A 27,987-nucleotide genomic window follows, 5' to 3' on the forward strand; every position below is an offset into this window, starting at 1 on the left:
TCTTTTTCGGAAACAACGTGCGTGACAGCCAATCGCGCGATAATTTTTCATTTATAATTTCCATTTATCGCGCCACATTTTGATTTTATCGCGCGATATATCTCATTTATCATCTTTGTCAATGATTACTACTCATCATGGAGATAATGCTGTCAAGGGTTGCAGGTCAACTTTGCACATTATCAATGCCACCTGCTGTTGCAGTTGGTGAAAAATCTGAAATGATATGTTTCTTACCTCTGAGAATCATAAATAACAATTTTGTAGTTTTGTGAATTCTAATAAAGATTTTTCAATCATGCAGATAAAGAAAAGAACAAGAGCAAGGGCTCAAGTATCCGTATTTACTACCAATTCCCAATGGATGAAAGCAAATCAACGTCTTACAAAGCAAATGTCGTTTATGAGCAAACTCTAGGTAACGAAGTAAAAACTTTTTTTGGGGGAGAACAAAATTCTGATTTCAGAAACCGTTTTTTAGAAGTATGAGGCACAAGAAGTTGTTAACATGAGGTGTGCTTCGAAAAATAAAAAGACTGCTGCTATGAGCACCAGTTTATTTCGTTTAAGAATTGCGGCTTATTTGATAGCTACGGCCTTTTGAAACCACGGGTTCGTCCTCTTCGTTATTATGGAATGTATTAAATTACCATTAAGGGTAGGGTGGGCTGGGGGGGGGGATGAGTGTACACAGAACTGATATCCATAAGAAACACTATATTAAAATACTCATAAAAAGAACAAAACAAAACAAAGCAAAACACCCGCAAACATATTAAAATCAAAATTCTACCTGCATACTGCACTGCTCAAAAAAGGTCTGTTTGGCATTATATGATTATGTAAAAATGATTTCATTTTGTTATATTTCCTTGAATCCTGAACTAAAAATGGGAGAAAAGAAAAAAATGCGTAGAAAAAGATTGACTTATTTACAGACTCGTAAAGTCTCTATACAACGAACAGAATTAAACCAAAAAAAAAAACACAACAAAACAAAACAGAATAAAAAATAAAAAAAAAAACGAATAAAACAATAAAATATTGAACTATTCCAACCAGCACGTTATCCGGAGTAATCAGGAAAACAGTACCCAAAGGAAGTTACATAATTCTATAAAACATTTATCAGCTAATTTTATTTTCTCTTATTCGGAACTAAAAAAGGGAAAAAGATAAAATAACGAGTCACTTATTCAACAGACTCGTAACAACAAATGATGAAGATTTTTGAATAATCTCCTCGACTTCAACTCGAGGATTATTCAACGCAATTCACTGAGACTGAGACTTGTAATTGTTAAATAATCGATGGGCATAAATCATTTGGCACTACAAGCTATTTTAACGTGTGCCTGAAATTAGATAACGATAAATGTAAACGCTCGCACATTGTTAGGAGGGTGTATCACGACAATCCTTTATAAGATTCAACAGCCCTGCAGGGGTAAAAATTCGAAATGAAAAGATGATTAGGATTATATTTTTCCCACGTGAAAAAAAGCATTTGCTTAGACTGTCTCACTAAAACAAGATCAAAATTTATCCAAGTAACAACTCCTCTGTTTACTATTCTGAACACAAAAGGCGTGAGAAAGCTTAAATGTGTCATGCCATTCCGGAAAAAAAACGTAACACATCTTTATTCATCTTTTTTTCTCTGCTTAACAAAAACATTTACATCATTAAAAATTAAGGAATACTTCCTTGGTCATAAAGCATTGGTGCCACCATGTCGACACAGAGTCTTACATGTATTCATGCACTGTTGGGTGATGAACTTTTTTCAGAGATGATACAGCCATTAAAAACGTGGTATGAGCGAATGGAGCTTCTGTACAGGCGAAATGTCTAGAATGAAGCTTTTTTTGTATCTGTTTGCCCTATTAGGAGGTTACTCTCACAACCGTGCGACTGCAAACCAAGGTAGGTACAGTTCAGTATTTCTGAAAGGTAAATAATAATTATAATAAAATACGTTGTTTGATTGTTTTTACATTTGAGGTTTCAAAAATTACTGTAAGGTAATAGTAGTCGACCTCGGTTTTTCCGAAGTCTCAGTCATAAAACTTCACAAGCTATATTCCTGTGTTACTCTCGAAATACAAATCACACAGTTTCTCGCTGTCTTTCGTTTATTTTTTTGTTTTTTTTTCCCTGAGAGGGTTGATTTCATCATCATTAACAAAAAAATCTTTCATGTGAAAAGCCTAGCTGGCAGGATCGTGATAACCAAACCTCACACGATGGTTAAAAAAATTTTTTTTAAACATTTTTGTTAAACAAAGTCTAGCCTTTGAGTTGTATTCTATTCCAATACAGGCGTGCACAAAAGGTTAAAGAAGGAGACTCTGTAAGGAGTATATATTTAATATTTTTTTAAAACTCTTTTCATTCTCAATATTTTGATTTTTTTGAAACCTTTATCTTTTAAGGGAAATAAAAAACTTCAGGCGTATAATAGATGAAAACGTTTACTTAAAAAAGTAATTTGGAAATATTCGTGTCCTCTTAGTGTTTCCAACAGGAAGCCTGGGACAGGTTCTCTTCGAGCTTTCATCTACGCTTCACTAGCTAAAGCTGGGTTATGTCGAGGTTGTAAAGCTTATTGAAAGGACCTGTTTTAAAATTTTCAGAAATCTGCAGACGTGTCAAGTTTTCAGAACCAAGCCGTGGCTTTGCTTTGGTGGGTCATGTCTTTGCCAATATTACGTTATTTATTGGACCACACATAAATAACCACTGCAGAAATCGATGTATCATGGAGCAGAAATGTCGATCAATCAACATAGGTCAAGTAAGGAAAGACAAAGTCCTGTGTCAGCTGAGTGACTCGGACCAATTAAAACATCCGAACGATATAAAACCTATGGATGACTTTTTATACTTGGGTATTGAGGTAAGAAGTCTTACCCAGTCGCTCACAAATGTAAAACAAATGTCGCCTTCAGAATATTGTAGGATTCAACATCAAATTCGTATTTTTAAAAAAAACGACTTGAAACATATGTCAAAACGTGCAAAGAGATGATGTTTAGAAATTGGAGAGGCAAACCAAAACAAAATAAAGCTGAAAGACTAAATACCTAACATACATTACTCCCCCGCGTAGATGTTTTTCCTGAGGATTAACGTTAGTTGAATATTCCTTCGGAAATTATTTGAATCTTTTGATGGATAATTAAGAGGCTGTCTCTCTTATTTCCACCCGGTCAATTTTGCGTCAAAAATAATTTTTCCTGAAACTCTGTCAACAGAAAGACTTTACCTAGGAAAGAACTAAATTAGATTTGGTTTGATTCGAAATAATTTTCTGACTGCATGAGGGGCTATAATTATTTTCCAGTCCGCAGGGGCCGTCGCAACGTCTCGAAAATTGAAAAATAGGCATATTTTGTAACATTGCAAAATATTTGATTCGCATAGTTAAGCCACAGAATTTATATCAGATTGCTTAAAAACCTTTCTAGTTTACCAAGAAAGTTAGAATTTGCCCTCTCAATATATTTGAAAAGGCGAATTTTAGCATATTATGACCATTAGAAATCGCCATCGGCCAATGGTCGTAAATAACCTTGATTTAGACGTTAAGTTTTGGGATTTGGGACCTGGTTGACGATTCTATCCTACACAGCCGTTAAGTTTAGACCTTTATAGGTAAAAATATGCAAAAACCCCTGTACGTTTTCGATTTTTCAAAAGTTATGATCGTTTGAATCAGCACATGTACGAGCATTCGCGATTTTTTCGCCTACACCAAAATCGAACCACTGGAGCAGATTTCGTCATAAATACAGCTTATCCACTTTGCAGCCCGGCTTCATGGCTCACTTCAGAATATTTCCAATAACCAAATTAGTGAAATCCATGATAACTTCAACAAATAGCTAGGTATTGCCTTCGAAAAGTAGGCGGCATCCATCGTGATTCGTGGTATCAAAACAAATGTCGGAATTGGCCACATTTCGCGGTGAATCACCCATTTAACATCGCTGCAGAGCTCAATTTTTTCCAAAATCAGAACATAAACTCTCCATGTCTGGAAGCTGAGGGAGAAATGAAGGTTTTAAGCTTCTGAAGTGAAGAAATAATCGCTTAAATTTAGGTCCAGTTCGATGTTATACTGTTCTCACAAAGGTCCGCAGGTCCAATCATGTGTTGGTATTTTCGATCCGCGCTTTTTCAAAGCTCAGAGGTGTGTTTCTTTGTGAGGCTTTTTTTCGCATTATACGCCGCAAAGGCGTTTTAATGTCGCTTTTTTGTATTTTATCTATCTTTGTACTGTATGTTTGACCTTGGCGCTTGATATAAATTACGTCATATCGAATGTACTTCCCTTTACCGATGCCATAACATTTCCAAACTCTCAGACCGATATCTCCATATTCGAAGTTGTGGAATGTGTTATGCGCGATAGTGCAATCGTTCAGCTTTAAATTCCAAAACGCCAAACTTCGACACATATGTAGACTTACAAGTGGAGTTCTATGACTGATTCTTGAAGAGAATGCAGCTGCAATCCAAAGTTTCAACGGGACATTAAGCGCGAAACATGGCTTTAGTTTTCGAGGTTAGTTCGCAACAACGAGTCCATTCAAACCATAGAATCTCAAGGGTTTTATGATCCTCCTGAAAAGCGTGTGGTCAAGCGTCGTTCAAAGGGCAGCAAGGAAACAGCAATTGTTTGAATGCTCTGTGTTTGGATGTGTTGAAGTGTTCGAAACCTTTTCGCAGCTGGAGCTGCACCTGGACGTTGGAAAGCATACAGTCAGCAGGTTTGGCCAGTATGATGCAATCAAAAGGGACTGGGCCCTTAAGTTCTCGTCGATAGGTACCGCTGGTATCGAGTGTTCGCGCTCTTCGTTAGATTCCAGTACACCACTCACTTCTCCCGTGGATACTTCGCCCCACTCGTCTCTACGAACAGGATGGGCCGTAAGCAAACCAAGGGGCAGCGTTAGATTTTCAGAGAAGGTAAAAGAATATCTAACGGCACGGTTTACAAGTTGCAGTGGACATGCGAAATGCGAAAAATGAATCAAATGCACGTTTGTTCACTAGAGAACAGTGGCTGACAGTGAGCCAAGTTCAGAGCTTTTTCTCCCGGCTAGAAGCAATGCGGCGAAAAGATCAGGGTGTGATCGGGATATCGCTGGATGAGGAGGAAGATATCCAATGCGTCCAGGAAAATTCCGAGAGACAAGATCTGGTAGACAAAGTTAACAAAGAGATCAAAGTCTCACATCCAATCTGCTACGATACGTAGGACCTCTGTGAACGTTACCACAGTAACACACTTCAGAAATTCAATGTGGTTTTGTTGAGAGCCATCTGTAGTCATTTTGAGATCCCTGTAAAATTGAGAGACAAACTGTCGGACGTGATTAGTGATTTTCAATGTGTTTCTCAGTAGACTTCTGTAAACAATGTCTTATACGGTGGCTGAAAGTGTAGAATATGCTCTAGAGATACAAACTACCTTTACTTCCGATATCAAGTTCTGACGGTGTTGTTATAGTGTATTATATTATAATATCTAGTAGTCAGTGAAATGTTTTGATGAAGTCGATTGAAAATTTACCAAAAGCAACACTTATAACATCTGTTCATACGAAGCATGTGTCAAGTTTTTAACACGTTGGTAGCCAATTTCTCCGGCTATTGACAGGTTGCTGTTCTGTGGACACAATCGACGCGGAACCGAGAGAAGCAAGCTCAGGATATTTAAAATAGATTTATTGATTATATGATATCAAACTCCAGGTAAAAGCATTTATTCTTTTTGTCCAAAATTTTTCTCCCCAAATATTACATTGGGATACAAAACAAAACCATACGGCACAAGCTATCAGCGGTCTTCTCTTTTGTGCGGACCTTTGTGAGAACAGTATAACATCGAACTGGACCTAAATTTAAGCGATTATTTCTTCACTTCAGAAGCTTAAAACCTTCATTTCTCCCTCAGCTTCCAGACATGGAGAGTTTATGTTCTGATTTTGGAAAAAAATGAGCTCTGCAGCGATGTTAAATGGGTGATTCACCGCGAAATGTGGCCAATTCCGACATTTGTTTTGATACCACGAATCACGATGGATGCCGCCTACTTTTCGAAGGCAATACCTAGCTATTTGTTGAAGTTATCATGGATTTCACTAATTTGGTTATTAGAAAAATTCTGAAGTGAGCCATGAAGCCGGGCTGCAAAGTGGATAAGCTGTATTTATGACGAAATCTGCTCCAGTGGTTCGATTTTGGTGTAGGCGAAAAAATCGCGAATGCTCGTACATGTGCTGATTCAAACGATCATAACTTTTGAAAAATCGAAAACGTACAGGGGTTTTTGCATATTTTTACCTATAAAGGTCTAAACTTAACGGCTGTGTAGGATAGAATCGTCAAACAGGTCCCAAATCCCAAAACTTAACGTCTAAATCAAGGTTATTTACTAATGGTCAGAATATGCTAAAATTCGCCTTTTCAAATATATTGAGAGGGCAAATTCTAACTTTCTTGGTAAACTAGAAAGGTTTTTAAGCAATCTGATATAAATTCTGTGGCTTAACGATGCGAATCAAATATTTTGCAATGTTACAAAATATGCCTATTTTTCAATTTTCGAGACGTTGCGACGGCCCCTGCGGACTGGAAAATAATTATGGCCCCTAATGCAGTCAGAAAATTATTTCGAATCAAACCAAATATAATTTAGTTCTTTCCTAGGTAAAGTCTTTCTGTTGACAGAGTTTCAGGAAAAATTATTTTTGACGCAAAATTGACCGGGTGGAAATAAGAGAGACAGCCTCTTAATAGACGCTTCCTGTGCACGTAATAGAAATACAAGTCTCGATTGGAAACGATCCAAACAGTTAGTTTAGAGGCATTTGTTATACTCAATAAATATATATATAGAATAACGCATGGGCGCACATAGATATGGAATTTCTCTTCGGGTGTTTATCTCGATAAAATAAACACTATAACTATACAAAGTTCCGTCTCACAACTTATGTCATGTTTCTCATGGAAATTAACAAAGAAAAAAAATTGAAAAAAAGGAAAACATACGATGCAAGTGCAGCTAAGGCCCTGTTCAAACGTCGAACTTTTCATGTACCGAACCTAAAGTTGCTATTAAGTAAATGAAAAGTACGACGTACGAATCAATTAGGATCGGCAGATTTGTATTCGGGTCGACAGTACCGTTCTATCCGACCAGGCTTGTCGGATAAAACGGTAAAAGATCGACATCGTTTCATACGTCGAACTTTTCATGTAATGAATCTAATGCATACATTCTATATATATATATATATTAAATAAATTATATTTTAACCACAATTCAGAACGTTTCGCATACATGCCATGCGCAAAAGCGTTCGAACAATATGGCGGGAAAGAGAGGAAAGTATGTGCTCATCTTGTTTTAAAACAACAAAGTATACATGTCTAACGTGTAAGGAGTACTTTTGCACTATATGCTGTGTCTTTGAAAACGACGAAAATGTTGTGGGCTGGAAGCAGGAAAGGTCAGTAACCTATTGCAAGCTTTGCTTTCATGAGAAACTGGAGAAAGAGATGATTTCAGGTGATCAAACTAATGATCAATCAAACAGCAAACGTCGAAATACATCAACCACGGAGGTAAAACCCAAAAGGTAAGCTTTAGTAAGAACTGGTACGACCGTGCAGCACAAGCTCGATTGAAAGATTACGGAAGCGAATCCGTTCGACCAACAGAAAAGAAAGTGTGGGGAATGATTGTTTCATGCTCACTTCATGTGTATAATATTTTTAAATGCTATCAATTGAGGGTAAATTGTGTGAATTCCTGGCCTTCACTATACCGTAGATTATCATATCTTTCACTGTTGAGTTTTCCCAACACTGTTGTTCAGATTGTGTCTTTTACACAATAAAGGGCCGCGTTGTTTGAAGCACGATTAGTTCATATTTTCTGCTCAGCCAGTTTTGATTTTGACTGATTTCAGACTCCACGAAATATTATTAAAAAATATATTTAACCTGTAATCGACTTAAAATCCCCAGTTTATGTTTCAGTCATTTATGTTTCAGGCACCCAATCTCAAACTCCACGAAACATTAATAAGAAAAACACTTTTATACAAAATATATTTGACCTGTAATCGACTTTATGTTGCAAGCATCCATGCACCTCTCCGGGCGTTCGACTTGAGAATAATTTTAGTCGAATTCCCAAGATGTGGGTAGTTTACACAGTCCAATGCTTCATTGCTGAGGGCTTCACAGAAAGTTAAATTTCACCATCATTTTCAGATTTAAAAGACAAAAGTGTTGCAAAAGGGTTGGGAAAGGGAGAGGGGCGTTCTTTGAATTGACTGATACACTATTCTTAATCGGCTTTTGAAATACCTGGCCATGGGCTTTAAACATGTGTTGACTCTGTACTCTCCTCTTCCTCTGTGAAAATAGTTTTCATTAAATACAAAGCTTTGCCTTAGTATGGTCTTTATGTTTGTATACTGTAGGAGGAGAATTGATGAAAGTTTTGATGACACAGATGACGAACAAGATAATGATGAGACGGAGAGCGATGACACTGATGATACCCTGCAACTGTTTGTGAAAAAAGGAAAGGGAGCCATTAAGAAGGAATCTGCCAGGATATCTAAGTGGCCTAAAAAAGTACTAGATGACTTTATTGACATTGATGTCAGTAGCAACAGTTCCAAAAGAAAGCTAATCTTCACCAACTGAAAAAACCAAAAAAATGGGCCCATCTACGAAGATATTAGAAGAGCTTAATGTTAGGGCTTCTAGCAGAGGTGAAGTAATCACATCTAATGTCCCTCAGTTACGTAGCAAGTTTAAGAAGTGTGTCAGCGTCTGTAAGCAGGCAGCTCTGACACAAAAAGCCGCCACCGGAATCAATAGGTTTCAAGAGTACCATGGGTTTGGGAAGTGGTTTCATTCTCTGCCTGAAGTTGTTAGGACAAGAGATCACTGACAGCCAGACCGGGTACTAGAGCCATCCTTATCAAATTCAGAGAGGACATCCCCTTAAAGTGAAGGGCTGGGAGAAGAACAAGAACCATTGTTTGTTCCAGTTAAAATGTAAAGAAAAAGCAAGCAACAAAAGAGAAAGTGGATGCCACCACAGTCGAAGTCATGAACCTTGTTAAAGCAACCATTGAAAACGACCCAAATAAACAACTGATCAGCTTTATGAGGGAGGAAGTGGGAAAATTCCGTGAACACGAATTTAAGTTATTTCAACTAATGTTATTTCAAAGAGAAAATGGCATGATACAAATATTGTGAAGGACCATGCATGACAGGGTTGTAGCACAGACTTGGTCTCAGAATCATCTGCTGAAACTAATTATTCGAATCGACTCGAATATGTATTAGGTTCAAAATGAAAAGTTCGACGTTTGAAACGGGCCTAAAACAACGTAAAGTATCCTTGGTTTGTATCCAAACATATCAATAATGATCTATCACTAATACTTAAACATGTTGTCTTGATCCTTAGAGCAATTTTGATATGGGGAAACAATGCGAAGAAGGTGAGCTGACTAACATAGCTGGCGAAAATTTTCAACTAGCCTCGTTCAGCCAGAGCATATCAAAATATTAGAGGCTGGCCGCTGTGGTACAGCTCAAGAGAAAATCATCTCCAGACTGTTTTTCGAAATCAGCGACGTTCTAATTAGATATTAGTGCCTTAAAAAGACGGTTTTTCATCTAAGAGTGTCGTGGATTGAGGGAAAAATGAGGAAAGACTTCTTGTTATAGCTAATCGTTAACACATGACAACATTTATCTCTGTTTACAGACAGTAGAGTGGTTATTTCTTCATTCGCGTAAATCCAGATTAAAACAAAGAAAGAAGAAACAACAAACAACCGCTAAGAGACGAAAGAAAGTAATTTTTAACTTACAAAAACAAGAAGAGTAAAGGCAAAAACGACAACAAAAATGCCAAAAGGGAAAAGAAGAAATAAAAAAACCAGACAAAAACGGAAACAGAGAAGAAAGACATTGCATCCACCTTACACAGTTCAAAGTCCAATTATTACTAGGCTGAATGCGTTCTAAAAGGAAAAAAAATTGTTAGTCTTATCTGTATTTTTCAATTTACGAACGTTTTCATTCTGGAAGCAGTTTCGAAAGATGTCTAATTTTGATGATTTAGAAATCCGCTGTCTTAGGTTTTTGAGATCGGAGGTATATCTTTAGAATGGTAGGAGTTTTCTTCCCTGATGCACTTGTGTCGTTAACGAAATCAGTTGATCTTTATAACTTCATTCATGTATCCATGACTCAAAGCCAGGGCCACCAATTGGTGGATGTTCACCCTAATAAGGTCTGAGGAGCTTATTTTGAGTTTATCATGGGTAATAATTTGTGGAAAGTATATAGCACGTTTGTCACATGCAGCAAGACTTCCTCTGGTGTCTAATGGCTCAGTGATGAAGCATCTAAAAATCTAAAGTAGATCTTGAAGTTCATTCTATGACTCAAAATTCCACATTTCTTTTTGCTCAGCATGGTTTTGAATGAAAGCATTTGTTGAATTCCGCGTACGGTCTCAAGAAGGATCGAAATGATCGAGAGAACCGAAAATATATACTCCAAAATTACAAAATTATCAAATCATGATAATTTCAGCCGTGGTCTATCATCAGATAATCTACGATAAAAGAAATGTTTAGGGACGACTCATTATTTGTAACGGTGGGGGGGGAGGGGGAAGGGGGGATTAGAGGATTTTGATTGTGTCGCAACAAAATTTACCTGATTTCCCAACCCTGTAGTACTCTAATGACTCCCTTTCGCTAGCCTTTCACTGTACCCCCCACCAATCCCCTTTGAAAACCATGTGATCACCTCAAAATCATCCACCCCTTACCCCTAAAGATAAATTCTTCTGTCAATTCTGTCTTCCATTAACTTTTTCACTTTTCTGTACCTGTATTTAGACATAGACGAATGCATCAACAATCCTTGCCATTCAGGAACATGCAAGAACAGCCCTGGGAGCTACAAATGCACTTGTCCTCCAGAATGGGAAGGAAAAGATTGTCTGAGTAAGCCACTTAATAAATTTTGCATGGATACCAATGCACAACCTAGTGTTGTAATGATTGAATTTGTCCCGTCTGTTGACAAGATTTCCGTTGGTTGAATTAATGTAATCTGGTCTCGGACGACAGCATACCTTTGCTACGAGTATACAATAGCACTCATTAGAAATGCCACATAATTTATGTGTATCTCACGCTCGCAAAAGGAAAAACTTTCTGCGAAAGAGTCCATCGATGTCTAACTGTAGTCAGTCTACATTTTTTTTTCTTGAAAAAAAAAAGATAATGAAAAGAAGAGTGCAAATATTCCCTGCCTAAAGATGATTGAAATGCGAAAAAGTAAACTATACTTTTCTTAAATTATTTCCAAATGCACTGTAAAGTCAGTTATTTTGCCCACTCAGCTACAAACTTATGACTTTCTCGGCAACTCGAATGGGAACAGTAAGAAAACGTGGTTCACTTAAAGTTTCTGCTTTGGTTTTAGGCCTTTTTGTTTTTATTTTTATAGCTCATCAGCCACGTTTCATATAAAATACAGCCTTTTGAGCGAGATTCGATACTGTGACGTCCGTGATATGATTTTTGACGTACATATGAAGACAACTGTCGACTAAGCCATTTGTGCATTGATTTTGACTTGTTGCAGCAAGAAACTACTGCCACGGGCATAAATGTTTAAACGGAGCCACTTGCCAAAATGGAAAAAATAATTACACCTGTCAGTGCGTCGAGGGGAGCTCTGGAATGTACTGTGAAACTGGTCAGTATAGCTCAAACGCATGTATTGTATAGTATATGATGTATGAAGTTTACCACATAGCGAAAATCACGAAAAGAAGTTTTTATTTTTGAAATATTTTTATTTTTATTTTAGTTAATGACTGATGGAAATACTGAATATAAAATAAATAAAGTTATCGTATCGTATCGAACACGTGATAAGAATGATACAAGCACCAATTTTAATAATTTATTCAACTTTCCAAACACCCCACAATCTAAGTAATAATGTAAATAATATAAATAACCTGATATTGTGATGATATCCACCACAACTTCCCAACCACCCCTAGGAAACATGAAATGGTCCTTCCCTATTCAGATTGATCAAATTGCAACCCTTAAAATAATTAAATCTAAAAAATTATCCCTCGACATGAAATCTTGATAATCTAATCATCTTTGAGAAAAGTCAATTTTTACCGTCCGGGGGTGGGGGGGGGGTGGAGTGGGGGGGGGAGGTGAAGGAATCTTTTGGCGGGGGAGAGGATACATGGTTTTCATGGGGAACGGAGGGGATATCAGTCGTCGTCAACAAAGTATAAAGGAAGGAGGACAGAGTAAAAAGGGGGGAGGGGGAGGGTCATAGTAATACTGCGAATCAATTATGAAGGGATCAGGTAAGTTTTGTCATGAGGGAACCAAAATTCTCCAGCCCCACCCCTCCTCTGAATGACTAATGGCGATAAATAATGGTCGTAGGAGATAATTTATTTTCTCCTACCGTTCCCTTGATTCAGATATAGTGAACGAATGCTTAAGCAACCCATGCCTAAAAGGGACGTGTCAAGATCTGATTGGACATTACAGCTGTGTCTGTCCCTTTGACCGAAAGGGAGCCAGATGTGGAAGTAAGACATACTCCAGGATAATATAGTACCATCGACTGAGCTAATAACATAAATATATCAAGAAAGCATCCAAACCAGTCGTTAAACACTTTCATCTCCCTAATCATTCTAGGAAGCTTATGGCAATATATAGTTCAAAATAACTAAAATGAAACACGCATGATTCTCTGTTACTCTGAGTTTCGTGCTTACGCACTCGTCAGACAGATTCAATGAAAAACATTCTTGTAGGCTAATTTATATATATAAAAAAGGTAGCTGCTGATTACAATAGGTTTTTGTAATATAATAGGTGAGAAAAAGCGAAAATTACAATGGATGTGGGTGTATTAATGAAGGACAATAGGGAAGTAGGTGTGGATATATTGACGAAAGTCTATTGTCGCAGGGAGGCGTCAGATGTTCTTTAGATAAAACTTGTTTTCGTGACGACATTTAGATAAAAGTTCGGATCTTTTATTCAGAAAGTTGTTGCTGTTGGACGTAATAAATAAAATTATTATTTATGTACACTAACAGCACTGAACTATTCAAATACATCTGGCAACTGAAGGACAACTCTGTAAACTTCAACATAAAATGGTCCATTATTGCAAGAGCCAGGCCCTACAACAACACAACGAAAAGATGCGACCTTTGCCTGACCGTAAAAGTCCAACAGCAACAACAGAGTAACATAGAATCATGCGTGCTTCATTTTAGTTATTTTGAACTGTATTTCGCTCTACACTCACGTGTGTTGAGCACTTTCCTAGAGCATTTGGTATAATTTCTCACAATTATATGTATATATATATATATTTATATATGAAAATGGGAGGGCCCATCCTAAATTGACGGCTTGACGGAAAGTGACACTGTTTAAAGTGAGATAAAAGATACAGAGTGATATTTGTGAGACCATTCTTAAGCCCCTCATAATGCCTCGCTGTCATTTGATTTTGTAATGGTAAAGAAGAATGGTGATGTTATTTATGCTGAACGACTACGATGGACTTCATGTGACTACTTAATCTCTTTTCAATTTCTGAAAAACTGTCTCGTGCTACCTTTAAGCGCAAAATTGGTTACAATACAAGGCTAGGTTGTTCAAAACCGACCAGTATTAATCTAGAATTAGAAGTTAAGCTGGGTTTGTGTCTTGTATCAGGTTGGAGACTTCCTAAGTAATGTTTTCAGGCAAAACTGAAGGTAAGAACTGCCCACAAATGAACATGGCTGAATGAAATGCGGTAACCTAACCCAGGGCCAATTATCTATGCAAACCAGCTAAGAGGTAAAGAGATGAAAGTACATTTATGCTTGCATAGATCGTGTCAACGACTGCTTCGACAACCCTATTGGTGTTGCCAATCCCAACGTGATCTCTAATCAGCAGATGAAAGCGTCTTCCCACTTAGATGAATCTCATCAGGCCTCTCATGGTCGGCTAAACGGGACAGGTTGGTGTGCGGGAAATGCTAGCTCCCAGGACTGGCTTCAGATTGATTTCAATCGAACAATCGATGTTTGTGCTGTTGCAACGCAAATAGGTGCAAACGGCTGGATTACCAAATTCAGCCTGTATTTCTCAAATAATGGAACACAGTGGGTGCCTTACGAACAAGAAGATGGCTCCATTATGGTATGCTGATTTAATGACTGAGTGGATTGTAAAGAGCTCTAGAAAAGAAAAAAATTATCATAAGTATGATTATTCTGGCTGGCGGCTGCATAACTGGTTACTTCACTAGAAAGTTTATGACAAGAGGTATTATAAAAAGTCGCAATAACCTGCGATAACCGTAAGTAATAAATGACCCTACCAGCATATAGGACTCATGGCATATAAGAACCTCGTTATGACCTGAATCATCGTAAGAGTTTCCATTTGCATTACTTGGTTGAGAGGGTAAGACCAAATCCTTCCATGAGAGCCATTCTGATGAACACTGATTTGCCGTGATGACTTACTTAGTGCTGCAGACAATTCAACTTCACTGTCTGAATACATTCATATATATACTCTCTTTCTTGTCAAATTTTACAGTATAGCGATAAAAATTAGCTAATACCCTCAAGGAATGAAAGCGTTAACCAAATCAAGACAATGATCTTTTATAAAAATATTAAAGAGTAATCAATCTTCACTTTCACTTCATCTTTCCTTTTGTTCCGAAGCAATTTGACAGGTCGGGCAAAAATGTTACAATTGACCAACACAAGCTTCCAAAGACAGTGTCTGCAAGGCATGTTCGCTTTATTCCAAGTTTACAGCATGTCTGGAATTGCCTGAGAGTGGAGGTTTATGGATTTGATGGTAAGTATGTCATCTTCTTTCAATTTTCAATGACGTAGAAGTACTAGTTTTAGTAGTAGTGGTAGTGCTAATAGTAATAGTAGTGGTAGTGGTAGTAGTATTAGTAGTAGTAGTAGTAGTAGTAGTAGTAGTAGTTGTAGTTGTAATTGTAGAGTGCTAGTAGTTGCATTAGTAGTAGTTGTAGCGGTAGAGTTCGAATAAGTTGTATCAGATGCAGCAGTAGTAGTGAAAGTAGCATTCTCAACTTACCCACCGTCAAGTTCAATCAGGTTTGAGACAAAGTCGACAATACACAATAAAACATCCTTAAAATCTGATTGATTTATTGTTACTATTATTGCTGTGCATTTCAATACTGACCTGGTAATTTTGGAAGAATTTCCTTTGGAGATTCTTTAGCCCAACTTGTGACACATTTCAGAGAATAGAACAGCCATAGCGAAATCTATTGGGGAGATAGTTAGTCACAATAACCTTTTGTTTATAGAATCTCGGAAGGTTTTAGAGAAGTATTCGATCGATTTCAAATTTTGAAAAGTTAAGTACTCAGATGCGAGGCCGTTTATGGCACCTCTCCGTTTAGTGGTTGATAAATAAGGTAAACTGGATATTTGAAACAAGCAAATGATAAATTCATTTATAAAATTTTCTGCCTCGAATACTGCATTTTTAGTGTTCAGATTGGTCTGATGAACGCCGGTTCTCAAATCATATTCAGGGTCACTTTATATGGATTTGTATCGCGCCAACTGTCGAGGAGCTGAAAAAGGCTCCAAATATTCAAGCATTAAGGAGTGAATGAAATTAAATGAAAACATTATTCTGTCCGCGCCTGTTGGAGATAAGATTAGTGAAAGCCAATTCGACGCTAGACGCCTTGTTGGCTATTTACCATCTCATATCCAACGCACGCCCATGGGATAATTGTTACTTAATCCATAGACCCTGCTATGAAGCACGTTCATGAAATAATTGTTATTTAATCCGTAGACCCCTGCTATAATCATGATGTGCTAAATCAGGCGAAAAGGAAGAAAACCTTCAAGGGTCCAGGCGGCCATTGTGACCGAAGTAATTTAACATCCGAAAAAAGATGGTTCCGTTTTAAGGAACCAGCTGGTACTCAAATGCCAACAGCCTGTGTTCCTCAATCTCACTGCAATGCTGATAGACCCGGATGGCTGGATGGACATCACCCTAATGTGACGCAAGGTGTAGTAAACATGAGGGTGTGCTTTACTTCTGAGAACGACTGCTGTGGTGATCAGAAATTTATATCGGTGAAGAATTGTGGCGATTTTTTTTCGTATGGACTGGTAAAACCAAAGAGTTGTGGACGATATTGTGGAGAATAAACATTCGCTGTGCTTTAGCAGCGAAAGAAAGAAAGCGAGACAGGGGAAGGGTGGCAAAAATGTACTGTGAAAAGGAAGCATGCTCCCAAAAAGAGGGTCTCAATGGGGTGATGGCTTTTTCTGCTAACGGTTGAACTTTAGGCCATTTTACCGCTAATAGATCACTTGAAACGGTTCACTTTTCTTACAATTAACGGTTAGCATCTCATTTGTATGCCAAGCGGCTTAATTTCTCCAGTTTACGGCTTACGTTTAATCCCACTGAGACCGTCTTAAAACGTATTGCTCCACCTTCCTCATCAAAAAATCTTTTGCACAATTATGACACTGCACGTGTTTTAAGCTTCGCAAAAACTTGTTAACTTGATAAAATTTACTTTCTAAAACTTTGAAGTGACAAAAATTTAGTATTGTTCGCCGCCATTTTGAACCTTGCTTGGCAACATGACCACCTATCAATAATACTTTCTTGTAACAGGGTCTCACGTTTTATTTCCTTCTATGAAAGACCTTTAAACAAGCAAACAAGCAAACAAATGAATGAATCAGTTGATTTACTAATGTAGTTCATGTCCTGATATTTACAACCAAATAATAATTTAATTGTTGTCAAATTTGTGGCTTCGGGGTGTCGAACTTTGGTGCTTTTGAAGACAAATTTCAAAAGGGTATGTTATATGCAATACATTTACGACAGCTTATAGGTAGATTTTATCACATAATTCTAAACACAAAAACAACTCGATATAAATCAAGCTTTCTTGAAAAGAGTTACCCTTATGACGTTTAGATCGATACTTTTGATGTAAAACGTTTTGACTCTTCTTGGGTTAATAAAGCACTTCGTAGCGTTAGATTCATTCTTTCAATTGCACTTGGTTAGCTCATGTTGTAGAGCGCTGGACTCCCGTGCGGGAGATTGAGGGTTCAAGCCCCAGACCGGACTAACACTCATGGTATTGAAATAACTGAGGAGAACTTGTAGTCTTTGTTAGAACCATTGATAAATGGTAAGACACTCAAGCCTCACTCAAGGACGATAAACCTTTGGCCCCGTTCCCTTGACCGTAATCCTTTGAACTTGTTAAAGGGTGCACTTCTCTCAGAGAGAAGGAGACGTAGCTCTTAGTGTCAGCTCCCATTCCTGTTTAAACTAGCTCTAAAGCAGAAAAGAGCCAGCCTGTTTAAATGTCGCAATAAATAACGAATTACTTTTTTAAATTGATCATTCCACGGCGGACGTTAGAGCCTCTGTTCAATGTTGGAGAGAGAAATTTCTCAAACAAAGAAACTTAATTCATTACAATTCTATGAAAATGTGTTAATAAGCATAAACAATTCTTCGGTTTAAACTTCACTGCTCTATTTCCTATTTCCTATAACTCACGGAATTCCTTGCTACAAGTTATGAAATGTATTCAGCTAGTTTACTGAAAAAATATGGAGACTTCACCTGAACATTTTTCATACAAGCGCGATGATAACGGACCTTCTCGTCGACCTTTACCTGCATATCCAAACTCACCAATTTGTACCAAATAATTCTCAAAATGCACGCGTTAAACGGGCTAAAAAAGCATATCAATGCACAGTTTATACGCCAATGAGGTCACCGTTCGCCTCAAACTCGCAGTTATATCTCTAAATTTCATCCTCCAACATCTTAAATACAACGCAAATCCATGCGTTTGCTCAATTGCACTCGTTTCAAAGATTATTTACAAATTCTGAAAATTGGCCAAGATCTCCTTTTGACCGTTCAAACTTCGTTTTTTATCTTCTGCATTGAGGATTTTAAGTTTTCGTAACAATCGAGTGGAGAATAAATGTCGAGTTGTCCTAAAACGTTGCGTAAACGTGATCGGTCGTAACGCTTGCGCGCTTGCGTGACTTACAAATTAAACAAAGGGTCGGAAGCGCCTTCTTGGTAATTTTCGTTGAAATGTCACGTCATGAGCAATACACAGTGTGGAAAAGATCAAAACTAAAGAATAAAATTTGGCACTCTGGTTATTACAGACGTATTGCATGGCTTAAAATAACACACAAACAAGTTAAAATACGTCTCAGTGTTATTTACAGAACAACACGCAACACTCTGAAAGAATTCTTGCAGTTTCTCCCGAGATTTAGCGCACGGAACGCGATGAAATATCCTTCCTTTCTGCAAATTTTCTTCCATCGTTAATGATTTTACGCTGAATGGACCACAACGCTTATGAACGACAAACTCGACATTTCCCTGCGACCATCAAACCCAGCTTGATGAGTGACGTGTTATGCTAATTTTTCCTTGTCATATGATCTGTTTCGCGGGTGATTTTAAGTGAAACCAAAATTAGTTGATATAACGAATTAGAATCGAAGGTTATCATCTTTTATAATGTTTACTTGATTCGCAGAAAGGAAAGATTGTAATCGCTGCGGGTATTTCAGCCCTGACTTCTTTCCTGGACTGCCGGGATGACGTATGGAGTCATTTGAACTGTAACCAGCTATTCAGCGAAATCCTCAAGTACGAGTTAATTTAGTTTCGTTCTGATCATTCTAGCCTCGAAATGGAAATTGGCATGGTCTAATTAAACATCGGAACTCTTTGGTCTTATTTCAACTACTAGCTCAGTAGTGTTCATAGCTGCGAGGATCTCTTATATTCGTTTCTTCACCGCAGCGCATATATATGATTTTCATATATCTACAATCATTATTCTTTGGGAAACATTGGAAATGCGGTGAAAGTACTTGTTGACATCCAGTCACGTGGGAAAATGTAAAACAGTGAAGAGGAACAGAGTGTTTAACGCCATTAGTCGTAAAAGCTGCCAGCAGATTGTTATTGAACTGAACTTAATTTACCATGAAGGTATTAACTTTCTTTTGTTGTGAACCACGTGTCCTAACCCCTTTTCGTGGGCAAAAAAAAACTTTTTTTCGACGGGAAGTCGAGAGAACTACTTTGGTTCCAATTCCCAACGGATTAAGCAATTTCAATCAACGTCTTAACAACAACAACAACATTTATTTAAACACGATAAAAATTACAGTGGAGCTGATGTGGTCGTGTATTTTGAAGTTAAAACAAAGTTTACAAGTGAATAAAAAGCTTTAAAACTAATTGAAATTTAAAAAAAGATCCAACCTATTTTTAAAAAAATTATATATTTGTAAGCTAATCTATTCGCATGAAGTTCTGCGTTTAAGAAAATTTTTAAATAAGCTTTTGCTTGAGATTGCACGCGCACGGTTGTCACGAGAATTCCAAAGAGATACGACTTTGTAACAAGTGGACTTGCGAAGAATTTCAGTATTTGGTTTTGGTCACAAAAGGTAATCCATATTTCGAAAATAGCTTCATAATAGGAACGGGGAAGAAGTTATAAAAACAGTCGTGTGCTAACATAAATAATCTATATTCGCATAAACCTTTAACAGTGGGCCACTTGCTTAGGACTAAGACCTAATCGCTGGGTTTGTACCAATCCGGGCCATAGATGATCTTTGAGGCACGTACGTGTATCCTCTTCAGCTCATCAAAGACCGATTTGCCTTAGGAATACAACCAACCCATAGGTAACAGATAGTAAAATTACTTGATAAGAAATACAAATATCTAAGAAGATTCAATTTTTATGAAAAGGACTAATAAACTCTTTTACGTGAACGTTCCAATTAAGATCACTGTAAATTTCGCTGCCTAAACGCCTGGTTGACTTGATCGGATGTACACTCATCATGTACTCGGTTCTACCGGGGGGGGGGGGTATGAGGCGGTTAAGGCAGCACCAGTCATACAACTTCTGAAGGATGACGTTCAAGGCAAAAACAACCATATCGGGAGAAGACGCAGTCACGTAAATCTTAATGTTGTCAGCATAGATATGAATTTCTCCATCACAATCCTCAACTATATCAGGCAGATCGTTGCAAAACAACGAAAACAGGGTATGTCCCAAAACAGATCCCTGTGGCACGCCAAACTTCACAAGTAAAGTTTCGGACTGAACACCGACCAAAACCGACTGAAGCTCGAGAGCAGTCATCTAAATAATCTTCAATCCAGCACAATAGATCGCCAGCAAAAACGAATGCTTGCAACTTATTCAGCAGGACATGATGAGAGATAGAATCGACGGCCTTGCGGACGTCATCAAAGACGATGCCAACAACTAGATTTTTATCCAGTGGACTTCTCCAGTTCCCGATCATTTTTACCAACAACAATTCGGTTGGGTGACTTTTTTTAGGCCCACTGGTGAGAATAGCCAAGATTATGTTCCGAAATATGAGTTGTTATTGTGGTGGCAACAGTCTGTTCAATCAATTTTCCTGAGACGCATAGTAGGGAAATTGGTCCATAGCTCTGTTTGTCAGTTTCATCATCCTTCTTGAACAGTGCCGAGACTTTAGCTTCTCAATCAGCAAATTTTATTTACGAGCAAACTTTGAGCAGCGAAGCTAAAACTTTTTAATGGGAGAGCAGAGTTTTGATCAGAGACCGTTTTGTGGAAGTACTATATATTTATTGAATTTATTAAAATTTAATGCGTCGATTTACGAGTCTTTTTTTGCCCAAGATCATAGTCGCGAATATATTTCTTTTATTCCCTTTTTTCATGTCATCCTAATATATCAATTATGATATATGACCAATAGGTAAATATGTTGTTTTAATCCTTAGAAAAATTATGATATGGCGAGAAAGTGCGAAGAAGGTAAGCTCACCAATACAGCTTGACGACATTTTTAAACTAGCCTCCTTCACCCAGTGTATTTCGGAATGTTAGAGGCTGGCACAGCTCAGGAGAAAATCAGTTGCTCGCTGGTTTTCCAAATCAGCAACATTTTAATCAGATATCAATGCCTGAGAAATACAGTTTTTCATCTTAGACTGTTGTTAATTTTAAAAAACGATAACAGATCTCTTGTTGCAGCCTGAACCTTTAACACATGAAAACATTTATCTCTGTTTAGAAATGGCTATAGAAAATATCTGTCAAGTTGATCTCGCCCGTGGCGGCGGTGGTGGTGGAGGCGAAGGCGGAGGTGGTGGTGGTGGTGGTGGAGGTAATGGTGGCGATGGCGGTGACGAAGGTGGTGACAAAGGCAGTGACGAAGGCGGTGACGACGGCAGTGGCAGTGGCCAAGTTGTAGGCGGTGGCAATGATTATATACTAGTAGCTTTTCCCTTATTTAATTAGATTTCTACTGAAAATACGCTCGGGTACAATATAGAGTTGTAACGCATTAGTTTTATTCTTACTATTGGGAAGAAAATCAGATTTGCACCTACTGTATTTATAGTCACCTAAGGTTAGAGAAAGACAACTATACCTTACCGCCATCCTAAGGCAGTGATTATTTACTTGATGGAAAACCCTGGTACCCCTTCTAAATTATGCAAGAACCTGGTACCCTTTCTTGCTTCTTGCTTCCGCTTTCGCTGCAGCGCTATCTCAACCGGCTGGCCAATTAACATCACTCACATGAGACATAAGGTGTTGTTAATATAAAAGTGAGTTTTACGAAAAATGAAAAGCGTTGTTGCCACGTTCAGTTAATTTCGGTTTATAATCACGGCTCATTTTCCTATGGATTTAGTTACCTCCTGCAACCTCTGTTATTGCACATTCCTTATTGGTATTCAAGAAAACTTTGTGTTTGAAAGTATGGCTTATTTGATGTCGATAATTACTTTATGCTTTTAAATCACAACATGTTAATAGCGAAGCAGACCATCTTTCTCTGCAGACAGAAATCTATTACCCCAAGCTTTATTATCTTCCTCGCGCACCTCAAAAAAATTTTTAAAATAGAAGACTACCTAGCTAAAGAAAAGAAAAAAACTAAACCTGCACTTAATAAAATGGGAAAAACTTTTACAATCACTCAGTTGAAATAACTTTACCTTGGGTAGCCTTGTATTAATATTTTTGTTTATTTATTTATTTATTTATTTACTGACCTTATACAATTTTATTTACTTTATACTGCTGTAATTTTCTTTCTTTTTTTTTCTCTTTTTTAAAAAAATGTAAAACGGTTTTTTTTTAAAAATAAAAATTAAAAAGAAAAAAAAGAAAAAAAGTTGGTTCTCATCGTAGATATTACTATGAGTTACCATGCATTTCAGTCATTATAAAGCGCTATTGGATAGCGATAGAAATAACGCTATTTAAATAAATTATTATTATTATTATCATTATCATCACTATTACAACTAAATGTCAACAAGACTCGTACACCTAATCGTGTTTGCAGCTTGGCCAAAGAGCTTGTGACATTTCTGCAGCAATATTTTGATGAAAGCCTGAATGTCAGTTTTCAGTCTTACGTCTCTTGAATAGACTTTTTCGCGATCACCCTGTGTTTAAACTGTTAAGTGGGCAGCAACTTCTTTAAAAGACCGACTCATAGCTTAGGCGCTCCTTAGCAACGTTGTCCTGGCTCTAAAGCGCATTGTTAGGTCCAAGTTTATCCCGTGAGGACTTCATGAACTGGCGTGTGAAACTGCAATGTGAAAGGGATGGCATTTTTAACTTATCTTCTTTATTTTATGCAGAATATCTCGAATTTATACATAATTTTTGACCGTAATGTTAAGAAATTACATGAAATACGATTCTAGCTCTTTTCTATTCATTGCGTCAATAAAGTACTTACTCCTTGCCTAATCTGTTTACAAAACCGTAGTCATTTTTGTTAAGTCTGGAGAAAATTCAGCATCACTGGAGTACCATATTTGGATATTAGATTTTCTTCATTATCGCTCTGGCGGGACTTTTTGGACAGAATCCAATTCTTAGCTTTTGAGGATTCTAGTGCTCAGTCATTAATCGAACCAATCTTACTGCTTACAAGAATAGTGATTATTTCTAACCCCAAGTTATAGACAATAGGTGTTAGTACTACATGACAAATATGTTGGTAAAAACCTTTGCAAACCTTTGGCATAGCATTTCTCATGAACCTTATTTGTAGTCAGAAACAAAAACTCAAAAAGGATGATTTTTGTCGTACGCCACAAACCTGACTTAATTTCATTTATTTAATTCTGCAAGATAATGACGTTCCATAACCAAGATGATAGTGTCATAAATTATGCAGGATGTGGTTTTTGGTCTAATCCCCTTGTTATGGAATGTGATTTGCTCTGGCGCTGCTGAAACGCAACGGTTTTTTTAATAATTGTCTTAGAAACGACTCAGTGAAAGTATTCTCCATTGATACTTTTCCTATCGTTTGCTGCGAAAATGTATGTAATATTCGACTGAAGATATTTCATTGAGGCTGCGCGGGAGAAATGAGACCACGGGTGATGGTTGTTTTTCTTAATTTTCCTACTTTTTCTATTCGTTTGGTGTAATCTTACATTTTTTTTCCGTAATGATGGCTGGTCGAAGCCAGATTTTATTCTGATAATGCCGCTCTACAGATATTCTTAACGGTTACCTCAAGCTTTGTACTTTTCACTTCATTTGCAGTTCGACCCCTTTGAGATTTTAAGAAACTTAAACCGTTATGTTGCGTAATATCAACGTATGGGGAAATTTTTATTGCTTTTATGAAGAAAAAGGTTGCACCGTCCTTTTCCTAGCTGAGAATAACTTTGGATGAGAAAGTGGAATTATTTGTCATTTAAACTTAGAACAATAAAACCATGAGTCATTCGCGCGGAGGAATTCATTCCAATTGAATCTGTTAATCCTTGAATCCATCGAAAGACCCTACAATATGGAAAAAGATTTTAAAACTTGGAACAGTGCAAATTCGTTTTTTAGGCGTCAGTAAAGGTTAAATTTTCCGTAGGAAGGGTAATTGGATTCCGATAAAATTCAACTTTATCGCGCGATAAATGGGAAACTTGCTAGGTCGCCCGTGATCGGCTATCACGCACGTTGTTTCAATGGACGACAAAGGCTGCAACAGTTAAGGAGGTATATTTTTAAGACAATAGTTAGTTTTATTTTCGTGAAAATATCATTGAGTATTCCTTTGCAATACTTCTACGACACATAGCTCTGTGAATCAGTACAGTAAACCTTGATTTTGCGAAATCGTACGAGACACTTTCAGAGATGGCTGTTAGTGTCTGAGAACAAGTGTGGATTATCTAATCTTTCTGATTACATTGCAGGTTTGTAAATTTCTAGATGTCACTTCTGTATCGCCAACCCCGTTAGGAAAGTACTTTGCAATTGTTGCAGCCATTGTCGTCTTATTCGGAAACAACGTGCGTGACAGCCAATCACGTGCGACCTTACAAGTTTCCCATTTATCGCGCGATAATTTTTCATTTATAATTTCCATTTATCGCGCCACATATTGATTTTATCGCGCGATATATCTCATTTGTCATCTTTGTCAATGATTGCTACTCATCATTGCGATAACGCTGTCAAGGGTTGCAGGTCAACTTTGCACATTATCAATACCACCTGCTGTTGCAGTTGGTGAAAAATCTGAAGTGATATGTTTCTTACCTCTAAGAATCATAAATAACAGTTTTGTAGTTTTGTAAATTCTAATAAAGATTTTTCAATCATGCAAGATAAAGAAAAGAACAAGAGCAAGGGCTCAAGTATCCGTATTTACTACTTTTGGTCCTAATTCCCAATGGATGAAAGCAAATCAACGTCTTACTCAGCAAATTTCGTTTATAAGCAAACTCTAGGTAACGAAGTCAAAACTTTTTTGGGGGGAGAACAAAATTCTGATTTCAGAAACCGTTTTTTAGAAGTATGAGGCACAAGAAGTTGTTAACATGAGGTGTGCTTCGAAAAATAAAAAGACTGCTGCTATTAGCACCAGTTTATTTCGTTTAAGAACTGCGGCTTATTTGATAGCTACGGCCTTTTGAAACCACGGGTTGGTCCTCTTCGTTATTATGGAATGTATTAAACTACCATTATGGGTAGAGTGGGCTGGGGGGGGGATGATTGTACACAGAACTGATATCCATAAGAAACACTATATCAAAATACTCATAAAAAGAACAAAACAAAACAAAACAAAACAAAGCAAAACACCCGCAAACATATTAAAATCAAAATTCTACCTGCATACTGCACTGCTCAAAAAAGGTCTGTTTGGCATTATATGATTATGTAAAAAAAGATTTCATTTTGTTATATTTCCTTGAATCCTGAACTAAAAATGGGAAAAGAGAAAAAAATGCGTAGAAAAAGATTGACTTATTTACAGACCCGTAAAGTCTCTATACAACGAACAGAATTAAACAAAAAAAAACACAAAAAAACAAAACAGAATAAAAAAAAAAAAAAAAAAGCAAATAAAATAATAAAATATTGAACTATTCCAACCAGCACGTTATCCGGAGTAATCAGGAAAACAGTACCCAAAAGAAGTTACATAATTCTATAAAACATTTATCAGCTAATTTTATTTTCTCTTATTCGGAACTAAAAAAGGGAAAAAGAAAAAATAACGAGTCCCATATTCAACAGACTCGTAACAACAAATGATGAAGATGAAGATTTTTGAATAATCTCCTCGACTTCAACTCGAGGATTATTCAACGCAATTCAATGAGACTGAGACTTGTAATTGTTAAATAATAGATGGGCATAAATCATTTGGCACTACAAGCTATTTTAACGTGTGCCTGAAATTAGATAATGTTAAATGTAAACGCTCACACATTGTTATGAGGGTGTATCACGGCATACCTTTAAAAGATTCAACAGCCCTACAGGGGGAAAAATTCGAAATGAAAAGATGAGTTCTCCCATATTCCTGGTAAGTCCAGGATTATATTTTTCCCGATGCGATAGGAAAAGTATCGATGGAGAATACTTTCACTAAGTCGTTTCTAAGACAATTATTAAAAAAACCGTTGCGTTTCAGCAGCGCCAGAGCAATTCACATTCTATAACAAGGGGATTAGACCAAAAACATTTGCTTAGACTGTCTCACTAAAATAAGATCAAAATTGATCCAAGTAAAAACTCCTCTGTTTACTATTCTGAACACAAAAGGCGTGAGAAAGCTTAAATGTGTCATGCCATTCCGGAAAAAAAAACGTAACACATCTTTATTCATCCTTTTTTCTCTGCTTAACAAAAACATTTACATCATTAAAAATTAAGGAATACTTCCTTGGTCATAAAGCATTGGTGCCACCATGTCGACACAGAGTCTTACATGTATTCATGCACTGTTGGGTGATGAACTTTTGTCAGAGATGATACAGCCATTAAAAACGCGGTTTCTTTGGTATGAGCGAATGGAGCTTCTGTACAGGCGAAATGTCTAGAATGAAGCTTTTTCTGTATCTCTTTGCCCTATTAGGAGGTTACTCTCACAACCGTGTGACTGCAAACCAAGGTAGGTACAGTTCAGTATTTCTGAAAGGTAAATAATAATTATAATAAAATACGTTGTTTGATTGTTTTTACATTTGAGGTTTCAAAAATTGCTGTAAGGTAATAGTAGTCGACCTCGGTTTTACCGAAGTCTCAGTCATAAAACTTCACAAGCTATATTCCTGTGTTACTCTCAAAATACAAATCACACAGTTTCTCGTTGTCTTTGGTTTATTTTTTTGTTTTTTTTTTCCCTGAGAGGCTTGATTTCATCATCATTAACAGAAAAATCTTTCATGTGAAAAGCCTAGCTGGCAGGATCGTGATAACCAAACCTCACACAATGGTTAAAAAAAATTTTTTTAAACATTTTTGTTAAACAAAGTCTAGTCTCTGAGTTGTATTCTATTCCAATACAGGCGTGCACAAAAGGTTAAAGAAAGAGACTCTGTAAGGAGTTTATATTTAATTTTTTTTTTTCGCTTTTCACTCTCAATATTTTGATTTTTTTGAAACCTTTATCTTTTAAGGGAAATAAAAAACTTCAGGCGTATAATAGATGAAAACGTTTACTTAAAAAAGTAATTTGGAAATATTCGTGTCCTCTTGGTGTTTCCAACAGGAAGCCTGGGACAGGTTCTCTTCGAGCTTTCATCTACGCTTCAGTAACTAAAGCTGGGTTATGTCGGGGTTGTAAAGCTTATTGAAAGGACCTGTTTTAAAATTTTCAGAAATCTGCAGACGTGTCAAGTTTTCAGAACCAAGCCGTGGCTTTGCTTTGGTGGGTCATGTCTTTGCCAATATTACGTTATTTATTGGACCACACATAAATAACCACTGCAGAAATCGATGTATCGTGGAGCAGAAATGTCGATCAATCAACATAGGTCAAGTAAGGAAAGACAAAGTCCTGTGTCAGCTGAGTGACTCGGACCAATTAAAACATCCGAACGATATAAAACCTATGGATGACTTTTTATACTTGGGTATTGAGGTAAGAAGTCTTACCCAGTCGCTCACACATCTAAAACAAATGTCGACTTCAGAATATTGTAGGATTCAACATCAAATTCGTATTTTTAAAAAAACGACGTGAAACATATGTCAAAACGTGCAAAGAGATGATGTTTAGAAATTGGAAAGGCAAACCAAAACAAAATAAAGCTGAAAGACTAAATACCTAACATACATTACTCCCCCGCGTAGATGTTTTTCCTGAGGATTAACGTGAGTTGAATATTCCTTCGGAAATTATTTGAATCTTTTGTTGTTTACTTAATAGACGGCTCCTGTGCACGTGATAGAAAT

General features: G+C 37.1%; 1 protein-coding gene and 1 pseudogene across 1 annotated transcript; both read left to right on the forward strand.

Moving 5' to 3' along the window:
- The first annotated feature begins 1,855 nt into the window (after nucleotides 1-1,855).
- On the forward strand, nucleotides 1,856-17,078 carry LOC136281277 (uncharacterized). Its single transcript, XM_066167665.1, has 9 exons — nucleotides 1,856-1,926; nucleotides 2,637-2,899; nucleotides 9,515-9,548; nucleotides 10,965-11,072; nucleotides 11,719-11,832; nucleotides 12,593-12,703; nucleotides 14,014-14,327; nucleotides 14,864-15,002; nucleotides 15,993-17,078. The coding sequence occupies exons 1-9, from the start codon at nucleotides 1,857-1,859 to the stop codon at nucleotides 16,355-16,357; spliced, it is 1,518 nt and encodes a 505-aa protein (XP_066023762.1). The 5' UTR covers nucleotide 1,856; the 3' UTR covers nucleotides 16,358-17,078.
- LOC136281109 (uncharacterized) lies at nucleotides 8,482-9,300 on the forward strand (annotated as a pseudogene).
- Nucleotides 17,079-27,987: the final 10,909 nt, after the last annotated feature.

This window comes from Pocillopora verrucosa, chromosome 5 (assembly GCF_036669915.1).
Source record: "Pocillopora verrucosa isolate sample1 chromosome 5, ASM3666991v2, whole genome shotgun sequence".
Taxonomy (NCBI): Eukaryota; Metazoa; Cnidaria; class Anthozoa; order Scleractinia; family Pocilloporidae; genus Pocillopora; species Pocillopora verrucosa.

Bases quoted from the DNA above. Each gene is read 5' to 3' on its own strand.
- LOC136281277 (XM_066167665.1), top strand. From the start codon at position 1,857: ATGAAGCTTTTTTTGTATCTGTTTGCCCTATTAGGAGGTTACTCTCAC. The intron at 1,927-2,636 runs GTAGGTACAGTT...TAAAATTTTCAG, and splicing joins CCGTGCGACTGCAAACCAAG to AAATCTGCAGACGTGTCAAG. The intron at 14,328-14,863 runs GTATGCTGATTT...TTTGTTCCGAAG, and splicing joins AAGAAGATGGCTCCATTATG to CAATTTGACAGGTCGGGCAA.